Raw genomic sequence first — 22,613 nt, 5'->3', positions numbered from 1 at the left:
ACAGCTCATTAAAAGCCAAAGTATATCATGATCTTCACAAAGACTTATAATGAATGAATGAAGTAGAATAAGTACTAACTCCCTAGCCAAGTAGAATACAGAAAATGTAAATTTAAACTGCATTCCAGGTACGTGTCATGGTTTTGCTAACATCTCTTTTTATATTTTCTCAACCATTACTGCGTGATCGTCTCATTCAAAATACAGGGATATATTACTTGTTGCAACACATGTTTGAATTCTGACTTTTCTGCTAAATAAATGTGTCTTTGACTAAGTTACTTATAAGTTCTTACTTGTAAGAGTCTATTTCCATTGTTTTCTCATTTGTAGAATGAAAATAATAATACCCATACCATAGGGTTGCTGTGAGATTTAAATATTATGCACATAAAATACATGTCAAAGTACTGGGAACTCCATAAATGGTAGCTTTTGTTATTTAGTCAGGAAATAAATTTAAAACATCTATTTTAACTATAAAAGAGGGATATTAGTGCAACACACAGTTTACCTTAAGCACTCACTACGAGTAACAATCATAAAAAGAAAAATATCAGCCCATTGATAATATTTTAATATTTTGTGCCTTAAAGATAAATGTTCCTAGAGTGAACTTCAGCTTATGATTGTATTTGCCTTCTGTAGGTACCAAAACCTTGGTAGTTCACGGGCAGAATGAGTGTGATATCCCAACCCAGTTACCAGTCCATGAAGACACTCAGTTCGAAGCCTTGCTCAAGGTATGAATGGCTTTCAAACAGAAATGATTTTTAAAGCACAATGTCTGTGGCCACTTCGCTGATCATCCCATTTAGAATTAAATGGCATTTTCCTATCTTCAAACAAATACATGCATTGACTTACCTCTTGTAGAATCTGCTCCGCTATCATGTACTTCCCCCATTTCCTCACATGATTTTCCCCACACCTACCTATATCATAGCTCTGCTTTGAGGTAGGTAAATACATGCAGCTTCTCCTTCAGCTGAAGCAGCATCTTGACACTCTCAGGTGTACTAGCTCCCTTGGGAGTGCTGTTGATTCCCGCTTCAGCGTTCCCTGGCATCACGTGTGGGTAGTTCTGGAGGTGCCCTGGGGTTGCACACTGAGGGAGCTAAGGCAGCGTCTGTCAGCTGCTGATCCTGCCAGAGACCCTTTCTCTGGCACTTGGTTGCATGGTATACAGTCTGACTTCCACGGACAGAAATGGGTGGAGAAGCAGAACATACATACCTTGGACTAAATCAGGTGAGTTAAGAAAGTATCTTTAATGGTTATGGCCGTTGTGACCCTCGGCAGAAAGTCAATCCATAGTTACACACGCCAGTAAGACTTTTAAGGTAAAGTACTACAGCTTTACCTAGATCCTGTCCTTTCTCTGTATCCATCTATCTGGATTCCAAACTTTTGGTAAACTGATTTCCTGGAACACAGCTCCAGGCCAAGACGGAAGCAGGAAAGGCCTCTGAAAAATTCAGTTGTACCAAACGTGTATATCTTATTTCGGTACAAAATGCCTCCTTCAGGCCTTACCCAGACATCTCCAGAGAATTACTAAGGCCCCGTGAAGCAAACTTCAACAACCACTCCATTTTCCTACTCAGGCTGAATGGCAGGAAGGCAAACAGAGTAAGTCCCAACCCCGGTTACACCATAACCAGCGTGACCTAAATTGAACAGGACCTCTCCAGGCTCACATTCTTTTTCACCAGTACTGGGGTACCAGTGCAGGATATACAAGTGACCTACAGGGAAGGCATTGAACTCAGAATACAGTATGCAATAATGGCTCAATGTGTTGTAGCTTGAATTATCTTTAATGGCGTTACCAAACATGCTTTCTTCCTGACGTTGAGACCAGTAGATGCCACTGTACCTCCACAGTTCACTCCTCAGTCTGAATTTATAATTGCACATCTTTTAGCACTTTGAGAGCAGTTGGTTTATATTACATTACAAGTCTGTATTATATCGTTCTTTGGGCAACTGTGTATCCAAATCCAATATGTATCCCTATATATATACACATATAAAAAGTATATAAGATCTATAATCCTTATAAGTTACCTTGTTTTGATATTTGTATCTTTCAGCTTACTACCTGGCACATAATATGTTCTCCATAAACATGTATTTATACTTATTGTTCTAGGAGTGTCTGGAGTTTTTTAATATCCCAGAATCTCAGTCAACACATTATTTTCTCATGGACAAACGATGGAATCTTATCCACTACAATAAGGTGAGACTGCACAGTGATGCACTCCTGTTGAGTTGTGTCGGAAACTTGTCATGCGTTTCCTGAATATTGCTCTCACTCAGGGAGGCATCGTTGTTCAGTGGTTAGAAGGATGGCCACTTAGGTGATACCACCTTACTGTCAGTGTAGCTTTGGACTAGCAACTGTACCTTTGTGCCCTTCATTTTCCTTGTCTGGAAAATGAAGAGGATGATAATAGTATCTATCATAGGTTGCAATAATTAAAGCAGATAAGGCAAAGAAAGCATTCATTATTATTACCTCCTGATGAAAAATTAAGTTGCCCATATAATAAATATGTGTGTCTACTTGGAATTTTAACGTCCTTGTTATTCCTCTTTTTATTATTTTGAGCATAACCATGGTGACCTGACCTAATGACCAAAGGGCACCTCAAGACATCACTTTACAGTGACCTTCTTCCTCCAGAATGTCCTTTATTAAATTGCCTTTGGCTCCTTTGCTCCTGATGTTGCACCCTAGTGTTTGGAAAGGGTGCTAAGCCTACGTGGTTTGATGCTTTCCTGAGGTGGGTGTTTACTTTCCGTAGGATTTTATAGAATTGGAGAGCATAAAATGATAAAACCCTTAGAAAGTACGTAACTTTCATTTGACCTTTGGGTAAAGAGGAAATGAGAGTAAAAGTTTAATCATTTGATAATCATCTGAACTCTTTTTTTTTTTCTCTCTCTCTCTCTTTGTGTAATCCTGCCACAGACGTATGTTCGGGATATTTATCCTTTCCGGAGATCAGTATCTCCACAGCTGAACCTTGTACATATGCATCCAGAGAAAGGACAGGAGCTCATTCAGAAACAGGTGTCTGACCACCTCTATTTTATTATACGGTTTTGCCAAGTCACTGGGATAGATGATCAGTGAATGTGTTACCAACCCTGAGATTCTGATTCTGATACAATCCTCTCTCGAGAAAGTGGATGGGTAGGCCCTTGGTCAGTAGTTCCCCCAAATAGTGTGTTAGTTTTCATAAATTGGATCATAATGTAAAGGTATCAAAGAACACTCATTTGGATTAATGCTATGACAAATCGTTGGGTATAAACACTAGAAATCTTCGAATTTATTTACCTACTAGTTTGCAAGTTTTCTTCTCACATTTTTGTAAAACAGGATTGGAAGTACACAAATGCAGCTCTTAGAAGGTTGCTACAGAGGTTTACACTAGTTGGGAAAAATAAAATAAAAGGGATCAATGTATTATGCCTGGGAAAAGCACTGAGCTAAGGTACAGAGACTTGGACCCAGTCCCGGCTCTGCCACTGATCGGTCACCTGACCTTACGCATGTTACTAACTTCCCTTAAAACAGGAGACATAATCAAGCAGTTGTACTTAAATTTATGATTGAAGAGAAGAATAAGGAAATTCACTATTTTGTATGCAAAATATAGCTATAGTCCATAATTCTTTTTTTTTAAGATTTTATTTATTTATCTGAGAGAGAAAGAATGAGACATAGAGAGCATGAGAGGGGGGAGGGTCAGAGGGAGAAGCAGACTCCCCGCTGAGCAGGGAGCCCGATGCGGGACTCGATCCCAGGACTCTAGGACCATGACCTGAGCCGAAGGCAGTTGCCTAACCAACTGAGCCACCCAGGCGCCCTATAGTCCACAGTTCTAGTAGTGATACAATTTTAATATGGTCTATGTGTTACATTCATTTATTTATTTTTATTTTGTATTTTTTAAGATTTTATTTATTAGAGAGAGAAAGAGAGAGAGTGCACTTGCATGCGCCCAACGGGGAAGGATGGTGGGGGGTGGGAGGGAGAGAATCTCAAGCAGACCCCACGCCAAGTGCACCCGACAGGGGACTTGATCCCACAACCCTGAGATCATGATGTGAGCCAAAACCAAGAATTGGACCTCAACCCACTGAGCCACCCAGGCACCCCCACAGTCATTTATTTTTAATAAAATGTCTAAACAAGAATTTCAGGATAATTTATCATTTCAGTTTTTCTGCACATATCAAGAAGGTTAATTTGGCATCAAACTATTCAAAAACAACTTCATGAAATGAATGAGAATGGCATAGAATTAGACCACTTAAGTAATTAAAAGTATAGTTCGCATAAACTACCTGAATTGCAGTTGAAAGAAGGAAAATAGTGCAAGTATTGCAAAGTGTGTGGTGTTGGGTCTAAAGTATACATAACTGTAAGGTCTTAAGTATATATAATTTCTAAAATAATTACCCCGAATTATCCCAGCCCCTGGTTTTGGCAGCAAAAGAATTAAAACCATTATCAACAATAGCACTTCACTAGTGTGTTCTTTTTATGTCTAAGAACATGTTTTTAAAAATTGCATAAAATGCGAGCCTGGGTGGCTCAGTCGTTAAGCGTCTCCCTTCGGCTCAGGTCGTGGTCCCAGGGTCCTGGGATCGAGCCCCGCATCGGGCTCCCTGCTCAGCGGGAAGCCTGCTTCTCTCTCTCCCACTCCCCCTGCTTGTGTTCCCTCTCTCACTGTGTCTCTCTCTGTCAAATAAATAAATAAAATCTTTTTTAAAAAATTGCATAAAATGGAGCTCTCATTCTATGTACACTCCAAGTTGGAATTTTAAGATTTCTTTCTGAGTTCTGCAGGGAGATAGTAATACTACTACCACAAGCCTGTGGTTCTGGCCCTGGAGTTTCCTCAGCAGCTTCAGACTGCTTGTGGACCTCCTCATCACATTCCCTGCCCACCCATCATCACAGGAAAGGAACAAAGAGATGGCACCAAGAGAATCCTGTCTGCGCCATCTAGGTCTCATCAGCTTTTGTCCCAAGATAGGTTCTTCCTGGATCCCATTTCAGTCCTTTTTTAAGAGAAAAGCCCAGAACAGCTTAAGGCATCTGTGGAAATGGTAGAGGCACTTGGAACTGACTGACTGGCTCCTGTTGGAAAAGGTCTTCCATATTATGATATCCAAACAAATGGGCTCTGTTTCATATGGAACGATTCCTGACAATGCTTGCATTGTGCTCCTCCAGCCTGGGAACCCCTAAGAAACACTTCCTTCTGGGGAGCAGGCAGATACAGGAAGTGAGAGTCAATCAAGCATTGTTTGCTCCATCTATGTGGTAAAGAAAAAAAACCATTTCTCCTTCAATTCAACACCCAACCCCCTTGATTTTTTATCAGCCCTGTTTACCATGAAAGATTTTACTTCAATGTCTTCACTCCTTTTAATCTCAGAGTTGCTAATTCTACGTTTCCTCTGCTCTTGCTTTTGTTTGCGGCTAGGTGTTCACTCGGAAGCTGGAGGAAGTCGGGCGGGTTTTGTTTCTCATCTCCCTGACGCAGAAGATCCCCACAGCCCACAAACAGTCCCATGTCTCCATGCTCCAGGAAGACCTCCTCCGACTACCCTCATTCCCCCGAAGTGCTATTGACGCTGAATTTTCACTCTTCAGTGATCCACAAGGTATCAAGAAAAAAAAAAAAAAAAGCATTTCTTTTCTTGGGCCTCCTATGCTCTTGTTTGGTCCTTGGCTGGAGAGCATCTGAACCAGCAGACAGTTCTCTAAGGCGGTGCTTCTCAGCCCTGAGTGCATCAGAATCACCTGGAGGACTTGATAAAACACAGATTGCTGGGCTCCTCCCTCCCCAGGTTCTGACTCAGTAGCTCTGGCATAGAGCCCGGGAACTTGAATTTTAGCAGGTTCCCAGGTGATGTCGATGCTGCTATTCCAGGGATCAAACTGAGACCACTGTTCTTAACTAATCATAAGCAGGATTTTTTTTTTAATTTAAATTCAATTAATTAACATCTAATGTTTTATTGGTTTCAGAGGTAGAGGTCAGTGATTCATCAGTCTTAATATAATACTATGCTCATTATGTCATGTGCCCGCCTTAATGTCCATCACCCAGCCATCCCATCCCTCCCACCCCCTCCCCCACAGCAAGCCTCGGGTTGTTTCCTATGATTAAGAGTCTCTTATGGTTTGTCTCCCTCTCTGGTTTCGTCTTGTTTTATTTTTTCCTCTCTTCTCCTACAATCCTCAGTTTTGTTTCTTAAATTCCACATATCAGTGAGATCATATGATAATTGTCTTTCTCTGACTGACTTATTTCGCTTAGCATAATACCCTCTAGTTCCATCCACCACGTCATTGCAAATGGAAAGATTTCATTTTTTGATGGCTGAGTGGTATTCCATACACACACACACACACGCACACACCACATATTCTTTCCATAAGCAGTTGAAGGCAGTAGTATGGTATTGTTAGGGTAGGTAGTAGTAGGTATTGTTACTTGACTAAGTGAAGAACAGGTGTTCATATGAACTTCAGGAAACAAAACTCATCTACAGAAATCAGGACAGTGGCATGCCTCTGAGTTGGGGGGGGGGATGGATCTCCTGGAAACTTTCTGAGGTAATGAAAATGGTCTATGTATTGATTGGTGTGTTGGTTACATGAGTGTGTTTTTGTCAAAACTCACTGAACTCTCCATTTGAGATCCGTGCATGTTTGTTTTACTCTATCTGAATTACTCCTGAATGCAGAGGGAGATAGAGACCGAGAGACCAGAAAGAGGCTCACTTCGAAGCCTTGCTGTGTGACTCAATTATTAATTTGAGATATTTACAGCCAGCCTCCCAATGTTCAATGTCTTCTTCACCCAGAAGTTCCGGAGAAAATAGTAGAAAGAGCTCTCGTCTGTCCAGGAATTCAAAGATCTAGAACCAGTCCCAGCCCTGCCATTTCCTTTCTGAAACAACTGATTTTTTTTCCTCAATGCCACAGCTTATTCAGTGCAACATGCTGCAAATGTCAGCCCTGTCTGGCCTCCAGAGTTGAATCAAGGAGGTGGTGACGGAAGTCCTTTGAGAACCAGGGAGTGTGATACCAGCGGCAGCAATGTGTGCTGGAAGCATTTCTGCAGTACATCTTCACGTCCCAGAGCTGGAACAAATGGGAAACAGCAGTGCCCCCAGTTTAATGGCCCTCCCACGCTGACAGGATTGGCATGGGGCTAATTCTGTCTCTGCTGTTTTGTGTTCTCACAGCCGGCAAGGAGCTGTTTGGCCTCGACACTCTTCAGAAAAGCTTGTGGATCCAGCTCCTGGAGGAGATGTTCCTGGGCATGCCGAGCGAGTTTCCCTGGGGAGATGAAATCATGCTCTTCCTCAACGTCTTTAACGGGGCTCTGATCCTCCACCCAGAAGACAGCGCCCTGCTCAGGCAGTATGCTGCCACCGTCATCAACAGTGCTGTGCACTTCAACCACCTTTTCTCTCTCAGTGGCTACCAGTGGATTCTGCCCACCATGCTGCAGGTGCTGTGGCTCTAGCCTCCTCACCAGAAAACCAACTGCCCGTATGGCAGGTCAATAAGACTTGTACTACAACTTTTTAAGATGGAAGTTACCTGCTTTTGTGGCAGCAGAAGGCACCAAATGAAATCTCCCCAGAATTTTCTGGAAGGTCACAATATCCCGTTCTATCTCTCCTGAGATCTCCCAGACCTGGGATGGACTTTCCCCTTTCCTCTAACCACTCTTTGAGTGGTTCTCAAAGTGGGGTCGCTGAACCAGCAGCATCAGCGTCCCCTGGGAATTTGTTAGAAATACACATTCTTGAGGCGCCTGGGTGGCTCAGTCGTTAAGCGTCTGCCTTCAGCTCAGGTCATGGTCCCAGGGTCCTGGGATCAAGCCCCGCATCGGGCTCCCTGCTCCGCGGGAAGCCTGCTTCTCCCTCTCTCACTCCCCCTGCTTGTGTTCCCTCTCTCGCTGTGTTTCTCTCTGTCAAATAAATAAAATCTTTAAAAAAAAAAAAAAAAGAAAGAAAGAAAGAAAGAAAGAAAGAAATACACATTCTTGGGCCCCACCCCAGACCTACTTAATCAGAAACTGTGGAGTCAGGGCCTGTTCATCTGGATTCTTACAGGACCTCCAGGTGGTTCTGATGCCCTAGAAGTTTGGGAATCACTGCTCTCTTTACTCAAACGTATGGCAAGTGTTCCACTGATGTTTCTCCTGAGAGATTTTCTGATCTCTGTCTGAATCGAGATTTCCGTTGCTATTAAATTTGCTATGCTGCGATCGGAGGAGGTGAATTCAGCAAGAACAATTTCCACGTACCCATGTCTAAAGTGTATCTGGCTACATTTAGGAGTAATGGATGAAGTTCAGACAGAGCCTAGGGGCTCATCCAAGTCCTCTATTTTTATGGAAGTTTTAGTAAAAATTATAAAAGTAATACATGCTTGTGCAAAGTGGAGTTTGTTCAACCTACAGGGGCAAGAAATTTTCTTTAGTATCAGGCCTCTCTTATTTTTAAATAGTTGGAATTTTCTCTATTTTTATAAACTTTTTTACTGATTTCCAAAAACAATAAATGCTCGTCATAAAATTCAGAAGATAAAGCTTAAAGAAGAAAACAAATCATCTATAACCCTCCTTCCTAGATAACCATTATTTATACTTCTTGAAAATCCTTGCACTCTGTGCTACCTTTTTTTTTAAACAAAAGTTGGATCACACCACATGTTCAAGTTTGTTACCTACTTTTCTCACATCACACTAAGAATATCACGGGCTTTTTCTCATGTAGCTACGTTGAGTGCTAGAGCATCTTTCCAATAACTGCATAATATTCTGCTGTATGCACATAGCCTGATCCACTTAACCTACCCCGATTTATGAATAATTTCACTTGTTCAAAATTTTCCATTATTATAAGCAAAATTGCAGTAGGAATTCCTCTATATCTGTCTTTGTACCTTTGTCCAATTTGTTTCTTGAGGTAAATTCCTAGTGACACACTCCCTGGGAAAAAGTATATTCATGTTTATTACCAAATTTCTCACAAGAGAGATCATACTGTTTTATACTCCCATCTACCAGTTTATTAAATTAGCCACTTCTCTCCATGCTTCCCATGGCTATGAGGTGTTTTGGTTTTGTTTTTGTAGAGAGAGAGACTGTGAGGGGCGGGGGGGGGAGGGCAGGGCAGGAGGGAGAGGGAGAGAATCTTAAGCAGTCTCCACCCTCAGCACAGAGTCTGACATAGGGCTCGATATTAGGACCCTGCGAGTGTGACCTGAGCCCAAGTCAAGAGTCAGATACTTAACTGACTAAGCCACCCAGGCACCCCTCCATTGCTATGAGTTTTAAAAGCAAACACAAGTTTGACAGGCTGCTAAGGCATGTTCTGAATATGTGGCATTTTTCTGCAGGTGTACTCTGATTATGAAAGCAATCCCCAGTTGCGTCAAGCCATCGAATTTGCCTGCCAGCAGTTCTACATTCTACACCGGAAGCCATTTGTGCTCCAGCTGTTTGCTAGTGTGGCCCCTCTCCTGGAGTTTCCTGTAAGTAGACCAACCCGATGAGGAAAGCAAAGGCTCTTTTAGAGTTGGCTGTAGCAAGGGAGTTCGCCACCATCTCTTGTGTCTTGGCAGAGACTCAAAGGCAGACAGAGGAGAAAGGAAATTTTATGGTAGAGAAAAGGGAAGGCTTTAGGTGTGCCCTGATGGGAGGCCGTTGGTGCAGGGGAGCTGTAAGCCAGCTAACTAGAAGTGGGGCATCCTGTGTAATTGCTTAGGGGTACATATTTGGCTTTCTCTGATTGGTCTAGTTGGAAGCAGGGGCAAGGATCAGGGAAGCTGTCGGTTTTAATCAAGGCCTGGCCATTAGGGAACCAGTGGTTAAAGGGGTTATTGTTTGGTTTCCCCTAGAGCTAGTAGTCTGACTTCCTACTAACCTGACTTACAGCAGGCCCATTCCTGGGCTAGTGACTGTGGACAATGGGTTGGTTTCCTGGGCAGGTTACCACAGGTTTTGGATCAGAGTTCTGTTTTTATATATGACCTGCTCATTTATATTGTCCATTTGTATAATCAGCATCTCAGCTCTCTTTCTTCAACCAGTGGGATACGAATATCATAATTACTTCTCTTCATTTTTCTTCAACCCTCATCTCTGCCTGTAGGATATTAATAGACCCACTCCCCAGTTTTTTATACTCAATTAATTAAAAGGAAGAGTTCCTGATTCTCATTCCTTTCTATCACAGTCTAGCACTTACCCTGCTTTCTTTTTCTTTTTCTTCAGAACACTTATACCATACTATATCACATGTCATACATTTGATTCACTAATATGCATCTCTACCATACCCCAAAATAGAATTTAAGCTCCATTAAAGCAAGACCTTCATCTGTTTCTCTGTTTGCATTTGGTTTGTTTTTATTTTATTTTGTTTGTATGTCTATTTTGTTTTGTTTTTGTTTTGTCATAACTTCAGTGTACAGAATTCTACTTGGCACATAGTAGGAATTTAAGAGGGAATTGTTGTTTTAATGAATCAAGGCCATTTTAAATAGATCTGAGATGGCTAGCATCTCCATTTTGGAGTTATATTATCAAACAAGACCTGAAAAATGCCGAAAGTTGTTAAAATAAGCATCTGTTTCCCCAGATGTATTTGAAGTATTCTATTTCTACATTATGGAAAGTTCCTTCAGGAATGCTAGGTCCTTCCATTGCAGACCAGAGGAGACATTTACATGAATTTTTCTGGCAGTCTACATATTGCTGTATTTTTAGGAGTTTGCACAAATATCTCTTTGTACCAGATTAGCATTTAATAGATCCCTTGAAAGTCAGGTGTTCCGTTCCAAAACCATATAGCAGCATTGCTGGATGCAGGATTGTGGGAGCTGAATGCCAGATCAATATAATTGTTATCAGTGGTGGTGTTTGTGAGATTTGAATTCTTGAACAAACCACATTACTGCTGAGGTGGGAATCAATAAACTAAAATAGACTTTCTTCATACAGGATGCTGCCAATAACGGGCCCAGCAAAGGTGTGTCAGCTCAGTGCTTGTTTGACCTGCTGCAGTCCCTGGAGGGGGAGACCACTGACATATTAGACATCTTAGAACTGGTCAAAGCTGAGAAGCCTCTTAAGTCATTAGGTAAAAACAAAAGTTGCCCTGACCTTCTTTTTCCCTTTGTAATTTTTTTAAAATAATTCTATATTAAATATTTTAACCTAAATCAAAACAGAAAAAAAAAATGGAAAAGTGGTATACATTGAATGAGGACATTTCCTATCTCCTGTTTTTCTTAAATTTCTTGAAAATCCTAGGAGTGCCTGGTTGGCTTAGTTGGTTAAGCGTCCAACTCTTGGTTTCAGCTCAAGTCATGATCTCAGGGTCCTGGGATCAAGCCCTGCAGCGGGCCCTGTGCTCAGAGCAGTCTGCTTGTCCCTCTCCCTCCCCCTCTGCTACACCCCCTACTTCTGCATGTGTGCATGCTCCCTCTCTCTCTCTCTCTCTCTCTTCCCCCCCACCCCACCAAATAAATAAGATCTTTAAAAAATTTTTTTTAATTTATTGAAAATCCTAGGGGTGCCTGGGTGGCTCAGTCATTAAGCATCTGACTTTGACTCAGGTCATGATCTCGGTGTCCTGGGATCAAGCCCCGCATCGGGCTCCCTGCTCCATGGGAAGCCTGCTTCTCCCTCTCCCACTCCCCCTGCTTGTGTTCCCTCTCTCGCTGTGTCTCTCTCTGTCAAATAAACAAATAAAATCTTTTTAAAAATTAAATAAATTTTTTTTAAAAAAAGAAAATCCTAAAGAGTAAGGAATTCCCTCCCATGAAAATTGTATTAAACATGCTTCATTCTACACTACTCTAGTACCCCAGTGTTCAGAAAATTAGGTTTTCCTGGGCAATTCTAAGTGAGTAACTCTCTAAAATGGTCTTTTATGATCATGGAATGTGTAGAACTAGAGGGACTTCAAAGATAAAGTCTCATGTCTTAGACATCTGTGTGCCCTTGGGTATCTTCTAGTAAGGTCAGATTTTTTTCCCAAACTACCCCCCGAAAAGCACTTTTATTTCTCATCTGATTATTCAAAAGTAGGAAACAGAATTTTCAGTCCCTTTAGATGAAGAAATTAATCGTGTTCACAGTTTAGGAATAAAGTCTGACAAAGAAAGGGCTATCGAATGTAACTGGGGTGTTAAGAGTGATAATGTCTCCTTTATCCTGGGCAGACTCCACTCTGATTTTGTGCCTTGACCTTCTGTCCCCTCAGATTTCTGCTATGGCAATGAAGACCTGACATTCTCTATAAGTGAGGCCATTAAGCTCTGTGTGACTGTAGTAGCCTATGCTCCCGAATCATTCAGAAGGTAACGCAGCCCTTTATTCTAGGCCTTGTGATAAGTAAATGTGGCTAAGGAAATAAAAGTGAATGAGTACAAAGGTTATGTTGGCTCATAGCATCCTGTAATATTCTGGCAAGGATGTTCTCAATAACTACATTTAGGAAACGTATCATAGCACCGGTTCTGGAAAATACAGTAAATCTTCATTAATGTAAAACACCCTAAAATTTGAAATTTGTGTGGCAGCGAAGATGCTTCGTCTTGTTTAGAAAATACTGTCCTGACATGTAATACAAATGAATAGTAAACAAAATTGCAGAGCAGACATTTAAACTATCGAAGAGAATGCTTTTCAAGGAGCGCTGAGAACTCCTGTCACACATAAGAGCAAGAATAGAAATCTTGCCTGTCATTTTGCTGAGTGTAAGGAATACGAAGGATTCACATGGAAAGTGTCCTCCCAACTCCAGGACGTTGGCTCTGGTCTGACTTATGCACTGATACGCGAAATGAAAATCAATCTCATCTTGCTATTAAGAGAGATCTTTTAAAGACAGAGACAGTAATTCAGATGAATCAAGGATAGCCCCCTGTTATGCAGTTATCCACCCTTAAAAATAATCGAGTTACATTCCTTTAAATGCTCCCTGAGGCTAGCTTGATCAACCCTCTGGCCCTCCTCCCCAATTATATCAACATCAGGCAATCTCTCCCTCTTGACTTCTCAATCTACTTTGATCTTTTCTTGTAATGTTTAGTTCATAAACAAAATCCCAAGTTATATGCTATCATATTTTTGGTATAAGGATCAAGCTTAAAACAGGGCCGCCCTGAAAACCCACAGTGTGGAGGAAAGAAATCCTGTTCTGTTGGCAAGCTGTTGCAGGAAGAAGTAAAGAGCAGCGCTGATTTTGTCAGTGTATCTTTATCAGTTTGCCTCTCGGATTAGCCTTTGCCTCCCCCTGCAGCAGAATGAGTAAAGGGGCAAAGGGGGACCAGGATTCATATTAATTGAACTCTCTCTACATGAAGAATGAGTAAGAAATATCCATCCTCCCCAACCAAGATTCCCAGCTTTTTTTGTGTTAATCAGCGGGGATTAAATATCATGCCAGTGGTCAACCAGCGGTGTGGCTATGTCCCTCGAGAGAGCAGATCTACAGTCTGTAACAATGGCCCTTCTCCCACTTTCCTTGGGCTCCTCCTATAATATCACGGCTCCATACACGGCTCAACAGTGGATTGAAACCCTGCGTTAACGCCAAGCCCACTCTATTTCTGGGTGTAAAAATACTCCCTATCCCATCTTCTATTCCAGGTGTGTCTGAGTACATTGTTAGTAGGGTGTCTCCGAGGATCTGCAGTGAGATGGAGTGGTAACATCAAGACACTGCAATAATAAAATGCATAAAGGTTCTCTAATGTTAAAATGCCAGTGACACAGAAAACCCCCAGATTTAACTAAAAATTTTTCCCATTATCAGATTTCTGGTAAGACATGAAATCCTCTCTCAAGTTAAAATCCATGGGACGCCTGGGTGGCTCAGTCAGTTAAGCGTCTGCCTTCGGCTCAGGTCATGATCCCAGGGCCCTGGGATGGAGCCCCGCAACAGGTTCCTTGCTCAGCGGGGAGCCTGCTTTTCCCTCAGCCTGCTGCTCCCCCTGCTTGTGCTCTCTCTCTCTCTCACAAATAAATAAATAAATAAAATATTTTAAAAACAAACAAAAAATCCAAACACACTGAAATCAAAAGGAATTAGAGTTCACAAATTCTCTAGTCATTGTGAGTTAAAGGGCCATAGTCCAATATTGTTAAATTAAGTGAAATTAAAATTAAAGAAAGAATTATCCTCCCTAGTCCCCGATTCTGTTCTGTTTAAGCCAGAGGGATTCTTAAATTTCTGGGTAGAATCAGGGTCTCTTAAGCAGCTGTTCCCCAGGATCTCTCCTAAGGAACAAGGACAATTCTTATAACTCTTCAACATTGGTAACACCAAGTCCCTATTGTACTTAAATTTCTTAAGTAACTGTATTTTATTTAAATGTAACATTTACACAAAAAGGTTTTTAAAAATCATAACTTTATAGTTGTACCAACGTTCATAAAGTTAACCCATCTACACAAGGACCACTCAAATAGAAAAATCAGATGAGCCACCATCCTACATCATCTTTGCTTGTTTCCGAACTCTGTTCAGGTGAAATATAATAAATACTTTGTCTTGTTGTCCTTTTGTTATTCAATGTTATTTCATGAACTTCATCCATGTCATTGTAAGTCGCCACAGTTTGTTCTTCATTCATCTGTAATTTTTAATGTATTTGCCACAATTGATTTCTCGTAGACAAACTTTGTGTTATACCTAATTTAAAGCTATTACAAATAATGCTGCAGTGAAGGTTTTCGTACACATCTTTGTGAGCTCATATGTCTATATTTCGGTAGGTAGAAATGCTGTGCTAGGTCATGGAATAGGTGTGTGTTTTCCTTTAGTAGATACTACCGGTTTTCCAAAGTCCAAAGTGCCTATTGAAGTCTTCTACCCATTTTTAAATAAGATTATCAGTATTTATTTTATTTGATATGTAGAATTTGTCTAAAGTGTCTGATGTAAGTACTTTAAGCTTATATGGACTGGGGTGCTGGTAAACGTTTAATAACCAGCTCTCTGGGGGAAAAGAGTCCCTGCTGCAAAGCATTGCTAATTTGCCAATATCTAGCTATAGCTGAGTACAAGATACCAGCATGACATCATTGAACATGGGGTTGGAAACAGAGGCATACCTAGACTGTCTTGACCTGTTCAGTGTCCACTCCAGCGCACCGCTGGTTATATGCATTTCAAATAACATCTCTTACTCTGTGACTTATAATCTTACTCACCTAATATTATCTTTTAATGAACAGAATTCTTCATTTTAATGTAGTCCAATGTATCACTATTTAGTGCTTTCTGTGTCCCCTTAAGAAATCTTGGCTAACCTGGGACGCCTGGGTGGCTCAGTCATTAAGTGTCTGCCTTTTGCTCCAGGTCATGGTCCCAGGGTCCTGGGATTGAGCCCTGCATCGGGCTCCCTGCTCAGCGGGGGGCCTGCTTCTCCCTCTCCCACTCCCCCTGCTTGTGTTCCCTCCCTCGCTATCTCTCTCTCTCTGTCAAATAAATAAAATCTTTAAAAAAAAGAGAAATCTTAGCTAACCCAAGCTTATGAATATATCCCCTTATATTATCGATATGCCAGATGCTTTATTGTTTTTACCCTCATATTCAGATAGATAATCCATCTGAAATTAAATTTTGGTATGGTGTAAAGTAAGGGTCAAGATTTCTTTTTCCCATAGAGATACTAATAGACAATCGACCAAGTACCATTTAAGGAAAATACTAGCATTTCCCATTGCATTGCAATGTCATCCTTGTTATAAATCAAGTAACTGCAGATTTGTTTCAGACTCCTCATTTTGTTCCACCTGTCTGTCTCTCCTTGTATTGTGGGGTCGTGGAGTGTAACAGCCAGGAAGGAATTTTTTTTTTTTTTTTTCTGAGAAAGAATTCTTGCGATGTTGTAGGGTGCAACTTAGTAAGTTTATTTAAGTAGCACAGGGACAGGACCTATGGGCAGAAAGAGCTGTACTTTTTGCTATACGAAGCTGGTGGTTATATGCTTCATGCATGGGAAGGGAGTGTTAGATCATAAATGCCTTCTTTGAACGTCTCATAAAACTACTTTTGCAAGATTTCTCTGGTACTTCTCATTCAGTTCGGTATTAACTATTGCTGAAATACATAGGCAGTCATGAGACCCTTTAAGAATGTAGCAACCAGCATGTATTTGATCTCTCTCGGACCTCTGCAGGATATAGGCCAGCCTTCTGGGCTAGAGGTGAACATCTTTCTGCTTCTGTCCCTCATCACTTGCACCAATATTATGCTGTATTAATTATTGTAGCTTTATAATAAGTCTGACTGGTATTTGTTCTGACTTTTACCTTCAACGTTTCTATGTACTTACATTTAACATGTGGCTCTTATTAAAATGTCGTTGAGATTTTTTTATTATTCACTCCAGTAAGCAGCCATTTTCAGACCTGCATCACGGAGGCTGTTTCCACAGACTCTTTTCTTGAAAATTGCCTAAACTTTAAGAAGCCGGCCTCCCAGGGAAGGGTTTTATCTTGTCTAAAATTTGTGTCAGCTGAAAAATCACTCTTAGCACATCCCTGAGTGGCAGCTTTATTGATCATTGTGATGCCTGTTTCTCTAGATGGAGTGCACAGCCCCACCGGTCCTCATTCCACAGTTCTCTCCACCAGCTGTATATATGTTCCTTTTCCCCTCCCCACTAGGCCATATTTCCCTGAAAGGCAAGCAGAATTTCCTCACCTTTTCCTGGGTGCTCGATTAATTAGTGAATTAGTTAATTAATTGGGGTCGGTCAATCTTTCCAGCAGCTTTACTTACTCTTGACTTGGGTGGGGTGGGAAGGGGGCCTGGAAAATCGGTCCTCATTCTCGAGGCTGTTCATTCCTCCGCGCTCCCAAATATAACACCGCCAACCAAAGCAGGATGTAAAATGTGACTTGGTTTCCTTTCTGTTGATTAAAGTCTTCAGATGCTGATGGTCTTGGAAGCTCTAGTCCCCTGTTACCTACAAAAGCTAAAGAGGCAGACGTCCCAAGTGGAGACGGTGCCTGCAGCCCGAGAGGAGATCGCTGCCACAGCTGCTCTTGCAACATCCCTGCAGGCCCTTCTGTACAGTGTAGAGGTCCTCACCAGGTAATCCCGCCACAGACATAGTCACAGCCTCACGCGCTATGTGTCTACCAAAAAGAGGAAGAAAAAACACGGCACCTAAAAATCCCTAAGACCCTGTCTTCACGGGTCGCCCCTTCATGACACGCCCCTGCCCAAACTCAGCCCTTTGTGGCTTAAAATTGCAAACATCCCCTAGGTTGTTTGGATAAATAGTGCTAAGCACTCTGAAGAATTAACAATAATAACAGTGTTAATAATACCATGAACACATCTGCATGTAGCTTGCTGAGCGTCCGTGGCAGTTTTAACCCAGTGGTGAACGAATCTTTGGTGAAATGGCCAACATAGTGAATATGAAAACGTGCTCCCTATTTTTATGAGCTTTTACGTTATTTTATGGGACGTGAAATGTCTGTAATTCCAACTAAGCTGTCTTTTATTATTTTACGGTTTGCAAAGAGTTGTGTTTTTTTAACTGTAATTTCAGAAACTACATAACAAACGTAAATGACAGAATTTTATTCTAATGCTAGAATTCACAGATTCTCTGTGGGGCGAGGCTCCGTGGTGCTGGGACAGGGGCTTGGGGATTTGGGAATGGAAAGGTACACTGACACCAGAGTTCAGCCCTAAACAAAGTACTAAGAAGTTAGCCCTGTCGCAAAGGTCTTGGGTGCAGAAGCAGAAGGCATTGAGAGGCCGGATGGGGATGCAGGGGATGGCGGGCAGACAGAGCGAGAGGAGCGGCAAGAAGTGGAGGCAGGAAGCTATGCAGGTGATTGGCTTTCTTTCTCTGTTCCCATCTAAAATTAGCTAGAAGGAGTTATTGTTCCCCGGAGCAGAGGTGGGGAAGCCTTCTTCCTGGGTTGTGTCTGCTCCTCCATCCCATTTGGCCACATCCTTAGCCTAGATTCTGTCTGTGATCTACTCCCACCCAAAAGGCACCAACTCCTCCAGCCCCATCTTGCCCTGTTGACGAGAACTAGCTGAAATCCCTCCATCCAGGAAGGACTTCTCTAGCATGTACCAGCAAGTGAGAGAGGGAGGGAGATTGTGATTCATTAAGTCAATGTATGTTTAGTTTCTAATCATGGGCTACATTGCCAACCTAGGCAAGCAGAGTGTAGCCCAAAAGCCTTTGGTAGGCTGCCGGTGTTGAAGGGCCCATATGCACCTGGCTGAGGACATGGGGAGTGGTGGACCAGGGAGCCATCGCAAATTGCCTCTTCCAACGGGAACTAGTCCCAAAGCTTTGATGTTGGTTTCATGAAAGTCCTAGGAAGAAGAACATCCTAAGGAGAAATATCATTTACACTCTTCCTTCTGTGCCTCTCTGGTTATACCACTAGTCCCTTCCTGCAGTTAGAGGAGAGAAGAGCAATCAGTTTTTCCCAAGGGCTGCTTTTGTTATTTCTCCTCATATTATGCAATCTCAGGGCTTTCCTCCATTCTATTCTCTTTTATCAGGATGGGTCAATTAACTTATCCAAAACTGACTTACCCAGAATTCCATCAAGAGTGGAATGGATGGAGCACTGACATTTGAAATTCTGTGGCTCTAAATATTCCAGTGCACTTAATATTCTCTTGGCAGAGGGGAGAATTAGCCTCATTGGTCAGCTGGTGATTATTCACAATAAAGTTGGCTTTGCTGTTTTTACAAGAAGATAAGAAGAACCCCATTTCACTTCCATACTCCTAATTTCTTTACTCAGAGTTACTTCAGAGTTACACACAAATTCAGTTACACTTAAATAAGTAATTACAACTATATTAATGTTAGTTTTCTATTGTTATGTAATGTATTAGCACAAATTCAGAGTCATAAAACCAAACACTTGTTATCTCATATTTCCATAGGCCAGAAGTCTGGGCAGGCTCAGCTGGTTTCTCTACTCAGGATCTCACAAGGCCGAAATTCAGATGGCAGTCAAGCTGGGCTCTTATCTGAAGGATCTAGGGGAAAAAATTCACTTCCAAGGTCATTTAGAGGTCTTTGGCAAAATCCAGCACCATGCAGCTTTAGGTCTGAGGTTCCCTTTCCTTTCTGTCAGCCAGAGGCCACTCTCCACTTTAGAGGGTACCTGCCTTTCTTCTCACATGTCTCCTTCTGTCTTCCAGCCCACAATGGCACCCTGAGTCCTTCTCATGCTTCAAATCTCTCTGTTCCTAGCGAGGGAAAACTGTGCTTTTTTAAAGGGCTGGTGCAATAGGATTAGGCCTACCCGGATAATTTCCCTCTGGCAGTTTAACAGTTCATAATCACTGGGGTAATATCAGGGGGAGGGCAGTGTCCTGGGGCCATCTTTAAATTCTGCCTTCCACAACAATGGCGCAGGAAGAGAAGTTCTAGTGTGATTGTTAAAGCTTACTTTCCAGCCACACCCAGCGTACAGAAAATGAGCATCATAAAAGCAAGCCTGAAAGAGTTCATACAAGCACTTGCTCTGAAAAGCTGCATCATCCTTTCCGTTGCTTTCAGAGGCTGACAGAGAGGCAAAGATTACCTGGGATTTAAAGTAAACCCTGCACGTATAAAATGAGATGATTCAAATAGATTTCTGAGCATCTACATTACACTACATTTATAATAGATACTAATTTACTCACTTCTCTGGGTAGTCTTAGGTATAATTTTGCCTAGAAGGATTCTTTTCATTCTTTGAGAGTTTTTCAGAAAAATAAGGTGGTTGATTACAATGTAGGTGGCCAACACGGTATGTATTTTCCTTATTGTCTAGAATGGTTAACTTCCTAGTAACCTATCAAATTGAAAAACAAGCTCTTAGCTCTCACTGAATCATACAGACTTAGAAGTCTGAGTTCATAAACGTCTGGTTTGAAGTGTCATTGTTTATTACTCAGAACCAAGAAGTAGAAGAACTAAAATCATGATATCCTGATAGACATCCCCCCCCCGGGAATCAACGTTCCCTTTAAAGTACCTCTCAGAACAGAGACGGCAAGAGTGTGACAGAAAAGCCCAACTCAACAGTCTCTTTTTAAGACTGTGAGTAATTTAAAACTTATGCGAGCTTCCATAACTTGAGGACTTGGTAAATGTTTCCACTTCTGTTGCTGTTGTTCTGTTTGTGGCGGTTCCTGTCCCTGTTGCAGGCCCATGACAGCCCCGCAGATGAGCAGGTGTGACCAAGGTCACAAGGGAACCACCACAGCCAATCACACGATGTCGTCCGGGGTGAACACCAGGTAATTCACAGGCATTATTCTTCTGTGGTCTCTCAGGGTCATTCAACCTGAATCTCAGCTATTGGGAATGAAAGGAATCTTGAAAATAGTCAATATTGAGTGTGAAACGCTCCGAGGAAAAGAAAGGACGGTGAGAGTTTAGGGTTTCAAGGCTTCTTTTGACACTGTCAGAGAAATCCAACCCACCTTCATAAATTGGCATTTGTGTCAGTGTGTTTGCGTGAACACACAAGATGTTCTCTGCCGCCTGGGTGGTCTTTGAACTATTCCAGTGCTGTTTCATTCACCTCTAAGAAAAAAGCAAAGGAAACAATAATAATCAGGCGGTGGTTTCTCATTCCCGGGGCAGTTATAGGGGGTCAACTTTCTTTCATCTGGGCAGATTTTCCACAGGCATTTCATCCAAATTTTGACTTAGGTCCTTAAATGATGCTCTCATGGTCCTTGACTTACTCTCCCCTCCCCCCTCCTGTCTTGGGGTAACTCAGACACTGGCTATACTAGTAATACTTACATTGCTTCCATCCGTGTTAACCTCTAAATACCCGAACACACACACACACAAAAGTTTAATTAGCTTCTTCCTCCAAGGAAGGTTTAAGAGAGGACAAACCCCAAATCAGTTAGAGAAAAAGTTCTTTTCCCAGGATGGCGTAGTTAGTAGGGAGATCTTAAGGAGAAACTTCCTAATTTTCCATTCTCTCTGAAGCACAGTTTTAAGAATGTATCATTCTTTATATAAAGTTAATTCCCTGATCATCATTTATATTACAAGTCAAACAAATACCAAACCCAACTGTAAGTTAACTGATGTGATGGTTAGCTCATGCCTCAATTTCTCATATTAAGAAACAATAAATCTATTGTAAATGATATACAGGGGCTAGATTCAACTACCAGGTGAAAGGTACACAGAAAAAGAGAGTTTCTAAAGTCCTATTATTGATCAGTCATAAAGCAATAAGTCTCCAGAACTGAAAGGAAGTCTGCCATATTTCCTCTGATCCCCAGAAACAGAGCACATGGTATTAAAATGGTAACTTAGATTCATTTTACTTTCAAAGTTTTTCAAAAGTCCCCTCATTTGGCTACATTCCATGACTTTGTAAATGTTTTTATAATATGTATTTCTACAAATTGTATACCAATGGGATGGCTTTCATAGCAGCTATAATTGCAACATGTGTGTGCGGTAGCCAAGTGAAATATAAAGACTTTATATTTTAGGATTAGTCTGTGTGCATTTGTGAGCTTATCAAAATGTGTAGCTTCAAGGCTTTTTCATAAGAAACAGTCCTTAAGAAGCCCCGCCATAGGGCCCCTGTACTTGATCTCGTCCTTATGCAGACTGTTCTTCTGATTCCCAGGTACCAGGAACAAGGCGCCAAACTACACTTTATCAGGTACAGAGAGACAAGCCCTGATTTCATACTAATTCTGACATCTTGTAATGATTGCCTTTTGAGCCGGGTTATGGTTCCGTTAGATTTCATTTAATTAATGCATGGCATACTGTTTCTGGGTAAATCCTCAGGAAGTGGCTCATATAAAGCCATTTGCAATTTGGGATGGCAATCTCTTCTAGGGTGTTACACTTTCTTTACCCTTCAGATGAGGTTCTCCTCATGAATGTATATGATACATAATATAAGGAATCGTACATTTTTCGTCAGTGTGATGCACCCACCCACCCACACACACACACACCTTTTCAGACCCCCAGTTAACATTTTATAATTCCCCAGGGAAAATCTTCACTTACTGGAGGAAGGGCAAGGCCTTCCCAGAGAGGAACTGGATGAACGAATTGCTCGGGAGGAGTTCAGAAGACCTCGGGAGTCCCTGCTGAATATTTGTACCGAATTTTACAAGCACTGTGGGCCAAGGCTGAAGATCTTGCAAAACCTGGCTGGGGAGCCGCGGGTTACTGCCCTGGAGTTGCTGGATGTGAAGTCACACATGAGGTATTATCCCTGCTTCTCCTGCTTTTGAGTGTGAATGCAGCTTGGGACGTGTGTTTGGGGGTGTGGGTGCCAGGGGAGGCGGTCTCTCAGGATAAGAACTTGGGCACTCAGAATGATTTGTTTCTTGTGGCTTTGGATGAATTTCATATAGACCATCCAGGAAAATGTATATTCAGTCTATCAAAAAGGATCTCAGGGTAGACAGGGGGAGAGTACTCTCAAAGACAGAAAGGCATAGTTCATATATTTGCTCCTCAATAAAAGAGAGTAAAAGGGAAATTT

At 41.7% G+C, this 22,613-nt stretch overlaps 1 protein-coding gene across 4 annotated transcripts in view; it reads left to right on the top strand.

The window, feature by feature from the left end:
• Nucleotides 1-22,613, top strand: part of UNC80 (unc-80 homolog, NALCN channel complex subunit) — a 228,889-nt gene that overhangs the window by 166,672 nt on the left and 39,604 nt on the right. For all 4 annotated transcript variants that reach the window (XM_025892412.2, XM_073879220.1, XM_073879217.1 and 1 more), the window contains 12 exons: nt 649-743; nt 2,156-2,245; nt 2,981-3,082; nt 5,514-5,694; nt 7,288-7,556; nt 9,458-9,592; nt 11,064-11,202; nt 12,331-12,427; nt 17,008-17,178; nt 20,275-20,367; nt 21,735-21,770; nt 22,113-22,331. In XM_025892412.2, the coding sequence (XP_025748197.1) occupies nt 649-743; nt 2,156-2,245; nt 2,981-3,082; nt 5,514-5,694; nt 7,288-7,556; nt 9,458-9,592; nt 11,064-11,202; nt 12,331-12,427; nt 17,008-17,178; nt 20,275-20,367; nt 21,735-21,770; nt 22,113-22,331 (1,627 nt within the window). The remainder of the gene's footprint in view (nt 1-648; nt 744-2,155; nt 2,246-2,980; nt 3,083-5,513; nt 5,695-7,287; nt 7,557-9,457; nt 9,593-11,063; nt 11,203-12,330; nt 12,428-17,007; nt 17,179-20,274; nt 20,368-21,734; nt 21,771-22,112; nt 22,332-22,613) is intronic.

The sequence above is a fragment of the Callorhinus ursinus genome, unplaced genomic scaffold, assembly GCF_003265705.2.
Source record: "Callorhinus ursinus isolate GAN/ISIS: 27379988/994484 unplaced genomic scaffold, GSC_fseal_2.0 scaffold2, whole genome shotgun sequence".
NCBI lineage: Eukaryota > Metazoa > Chordata > Mammalia > Carnivora > Otariidae > Callorhinus > Callorhinus ursinus.
The sequence above is the reverse complement of the archived record's forward strand: the minus strand, read 5'-3'. Positions and strand labels throughout refer to the sequence as shown.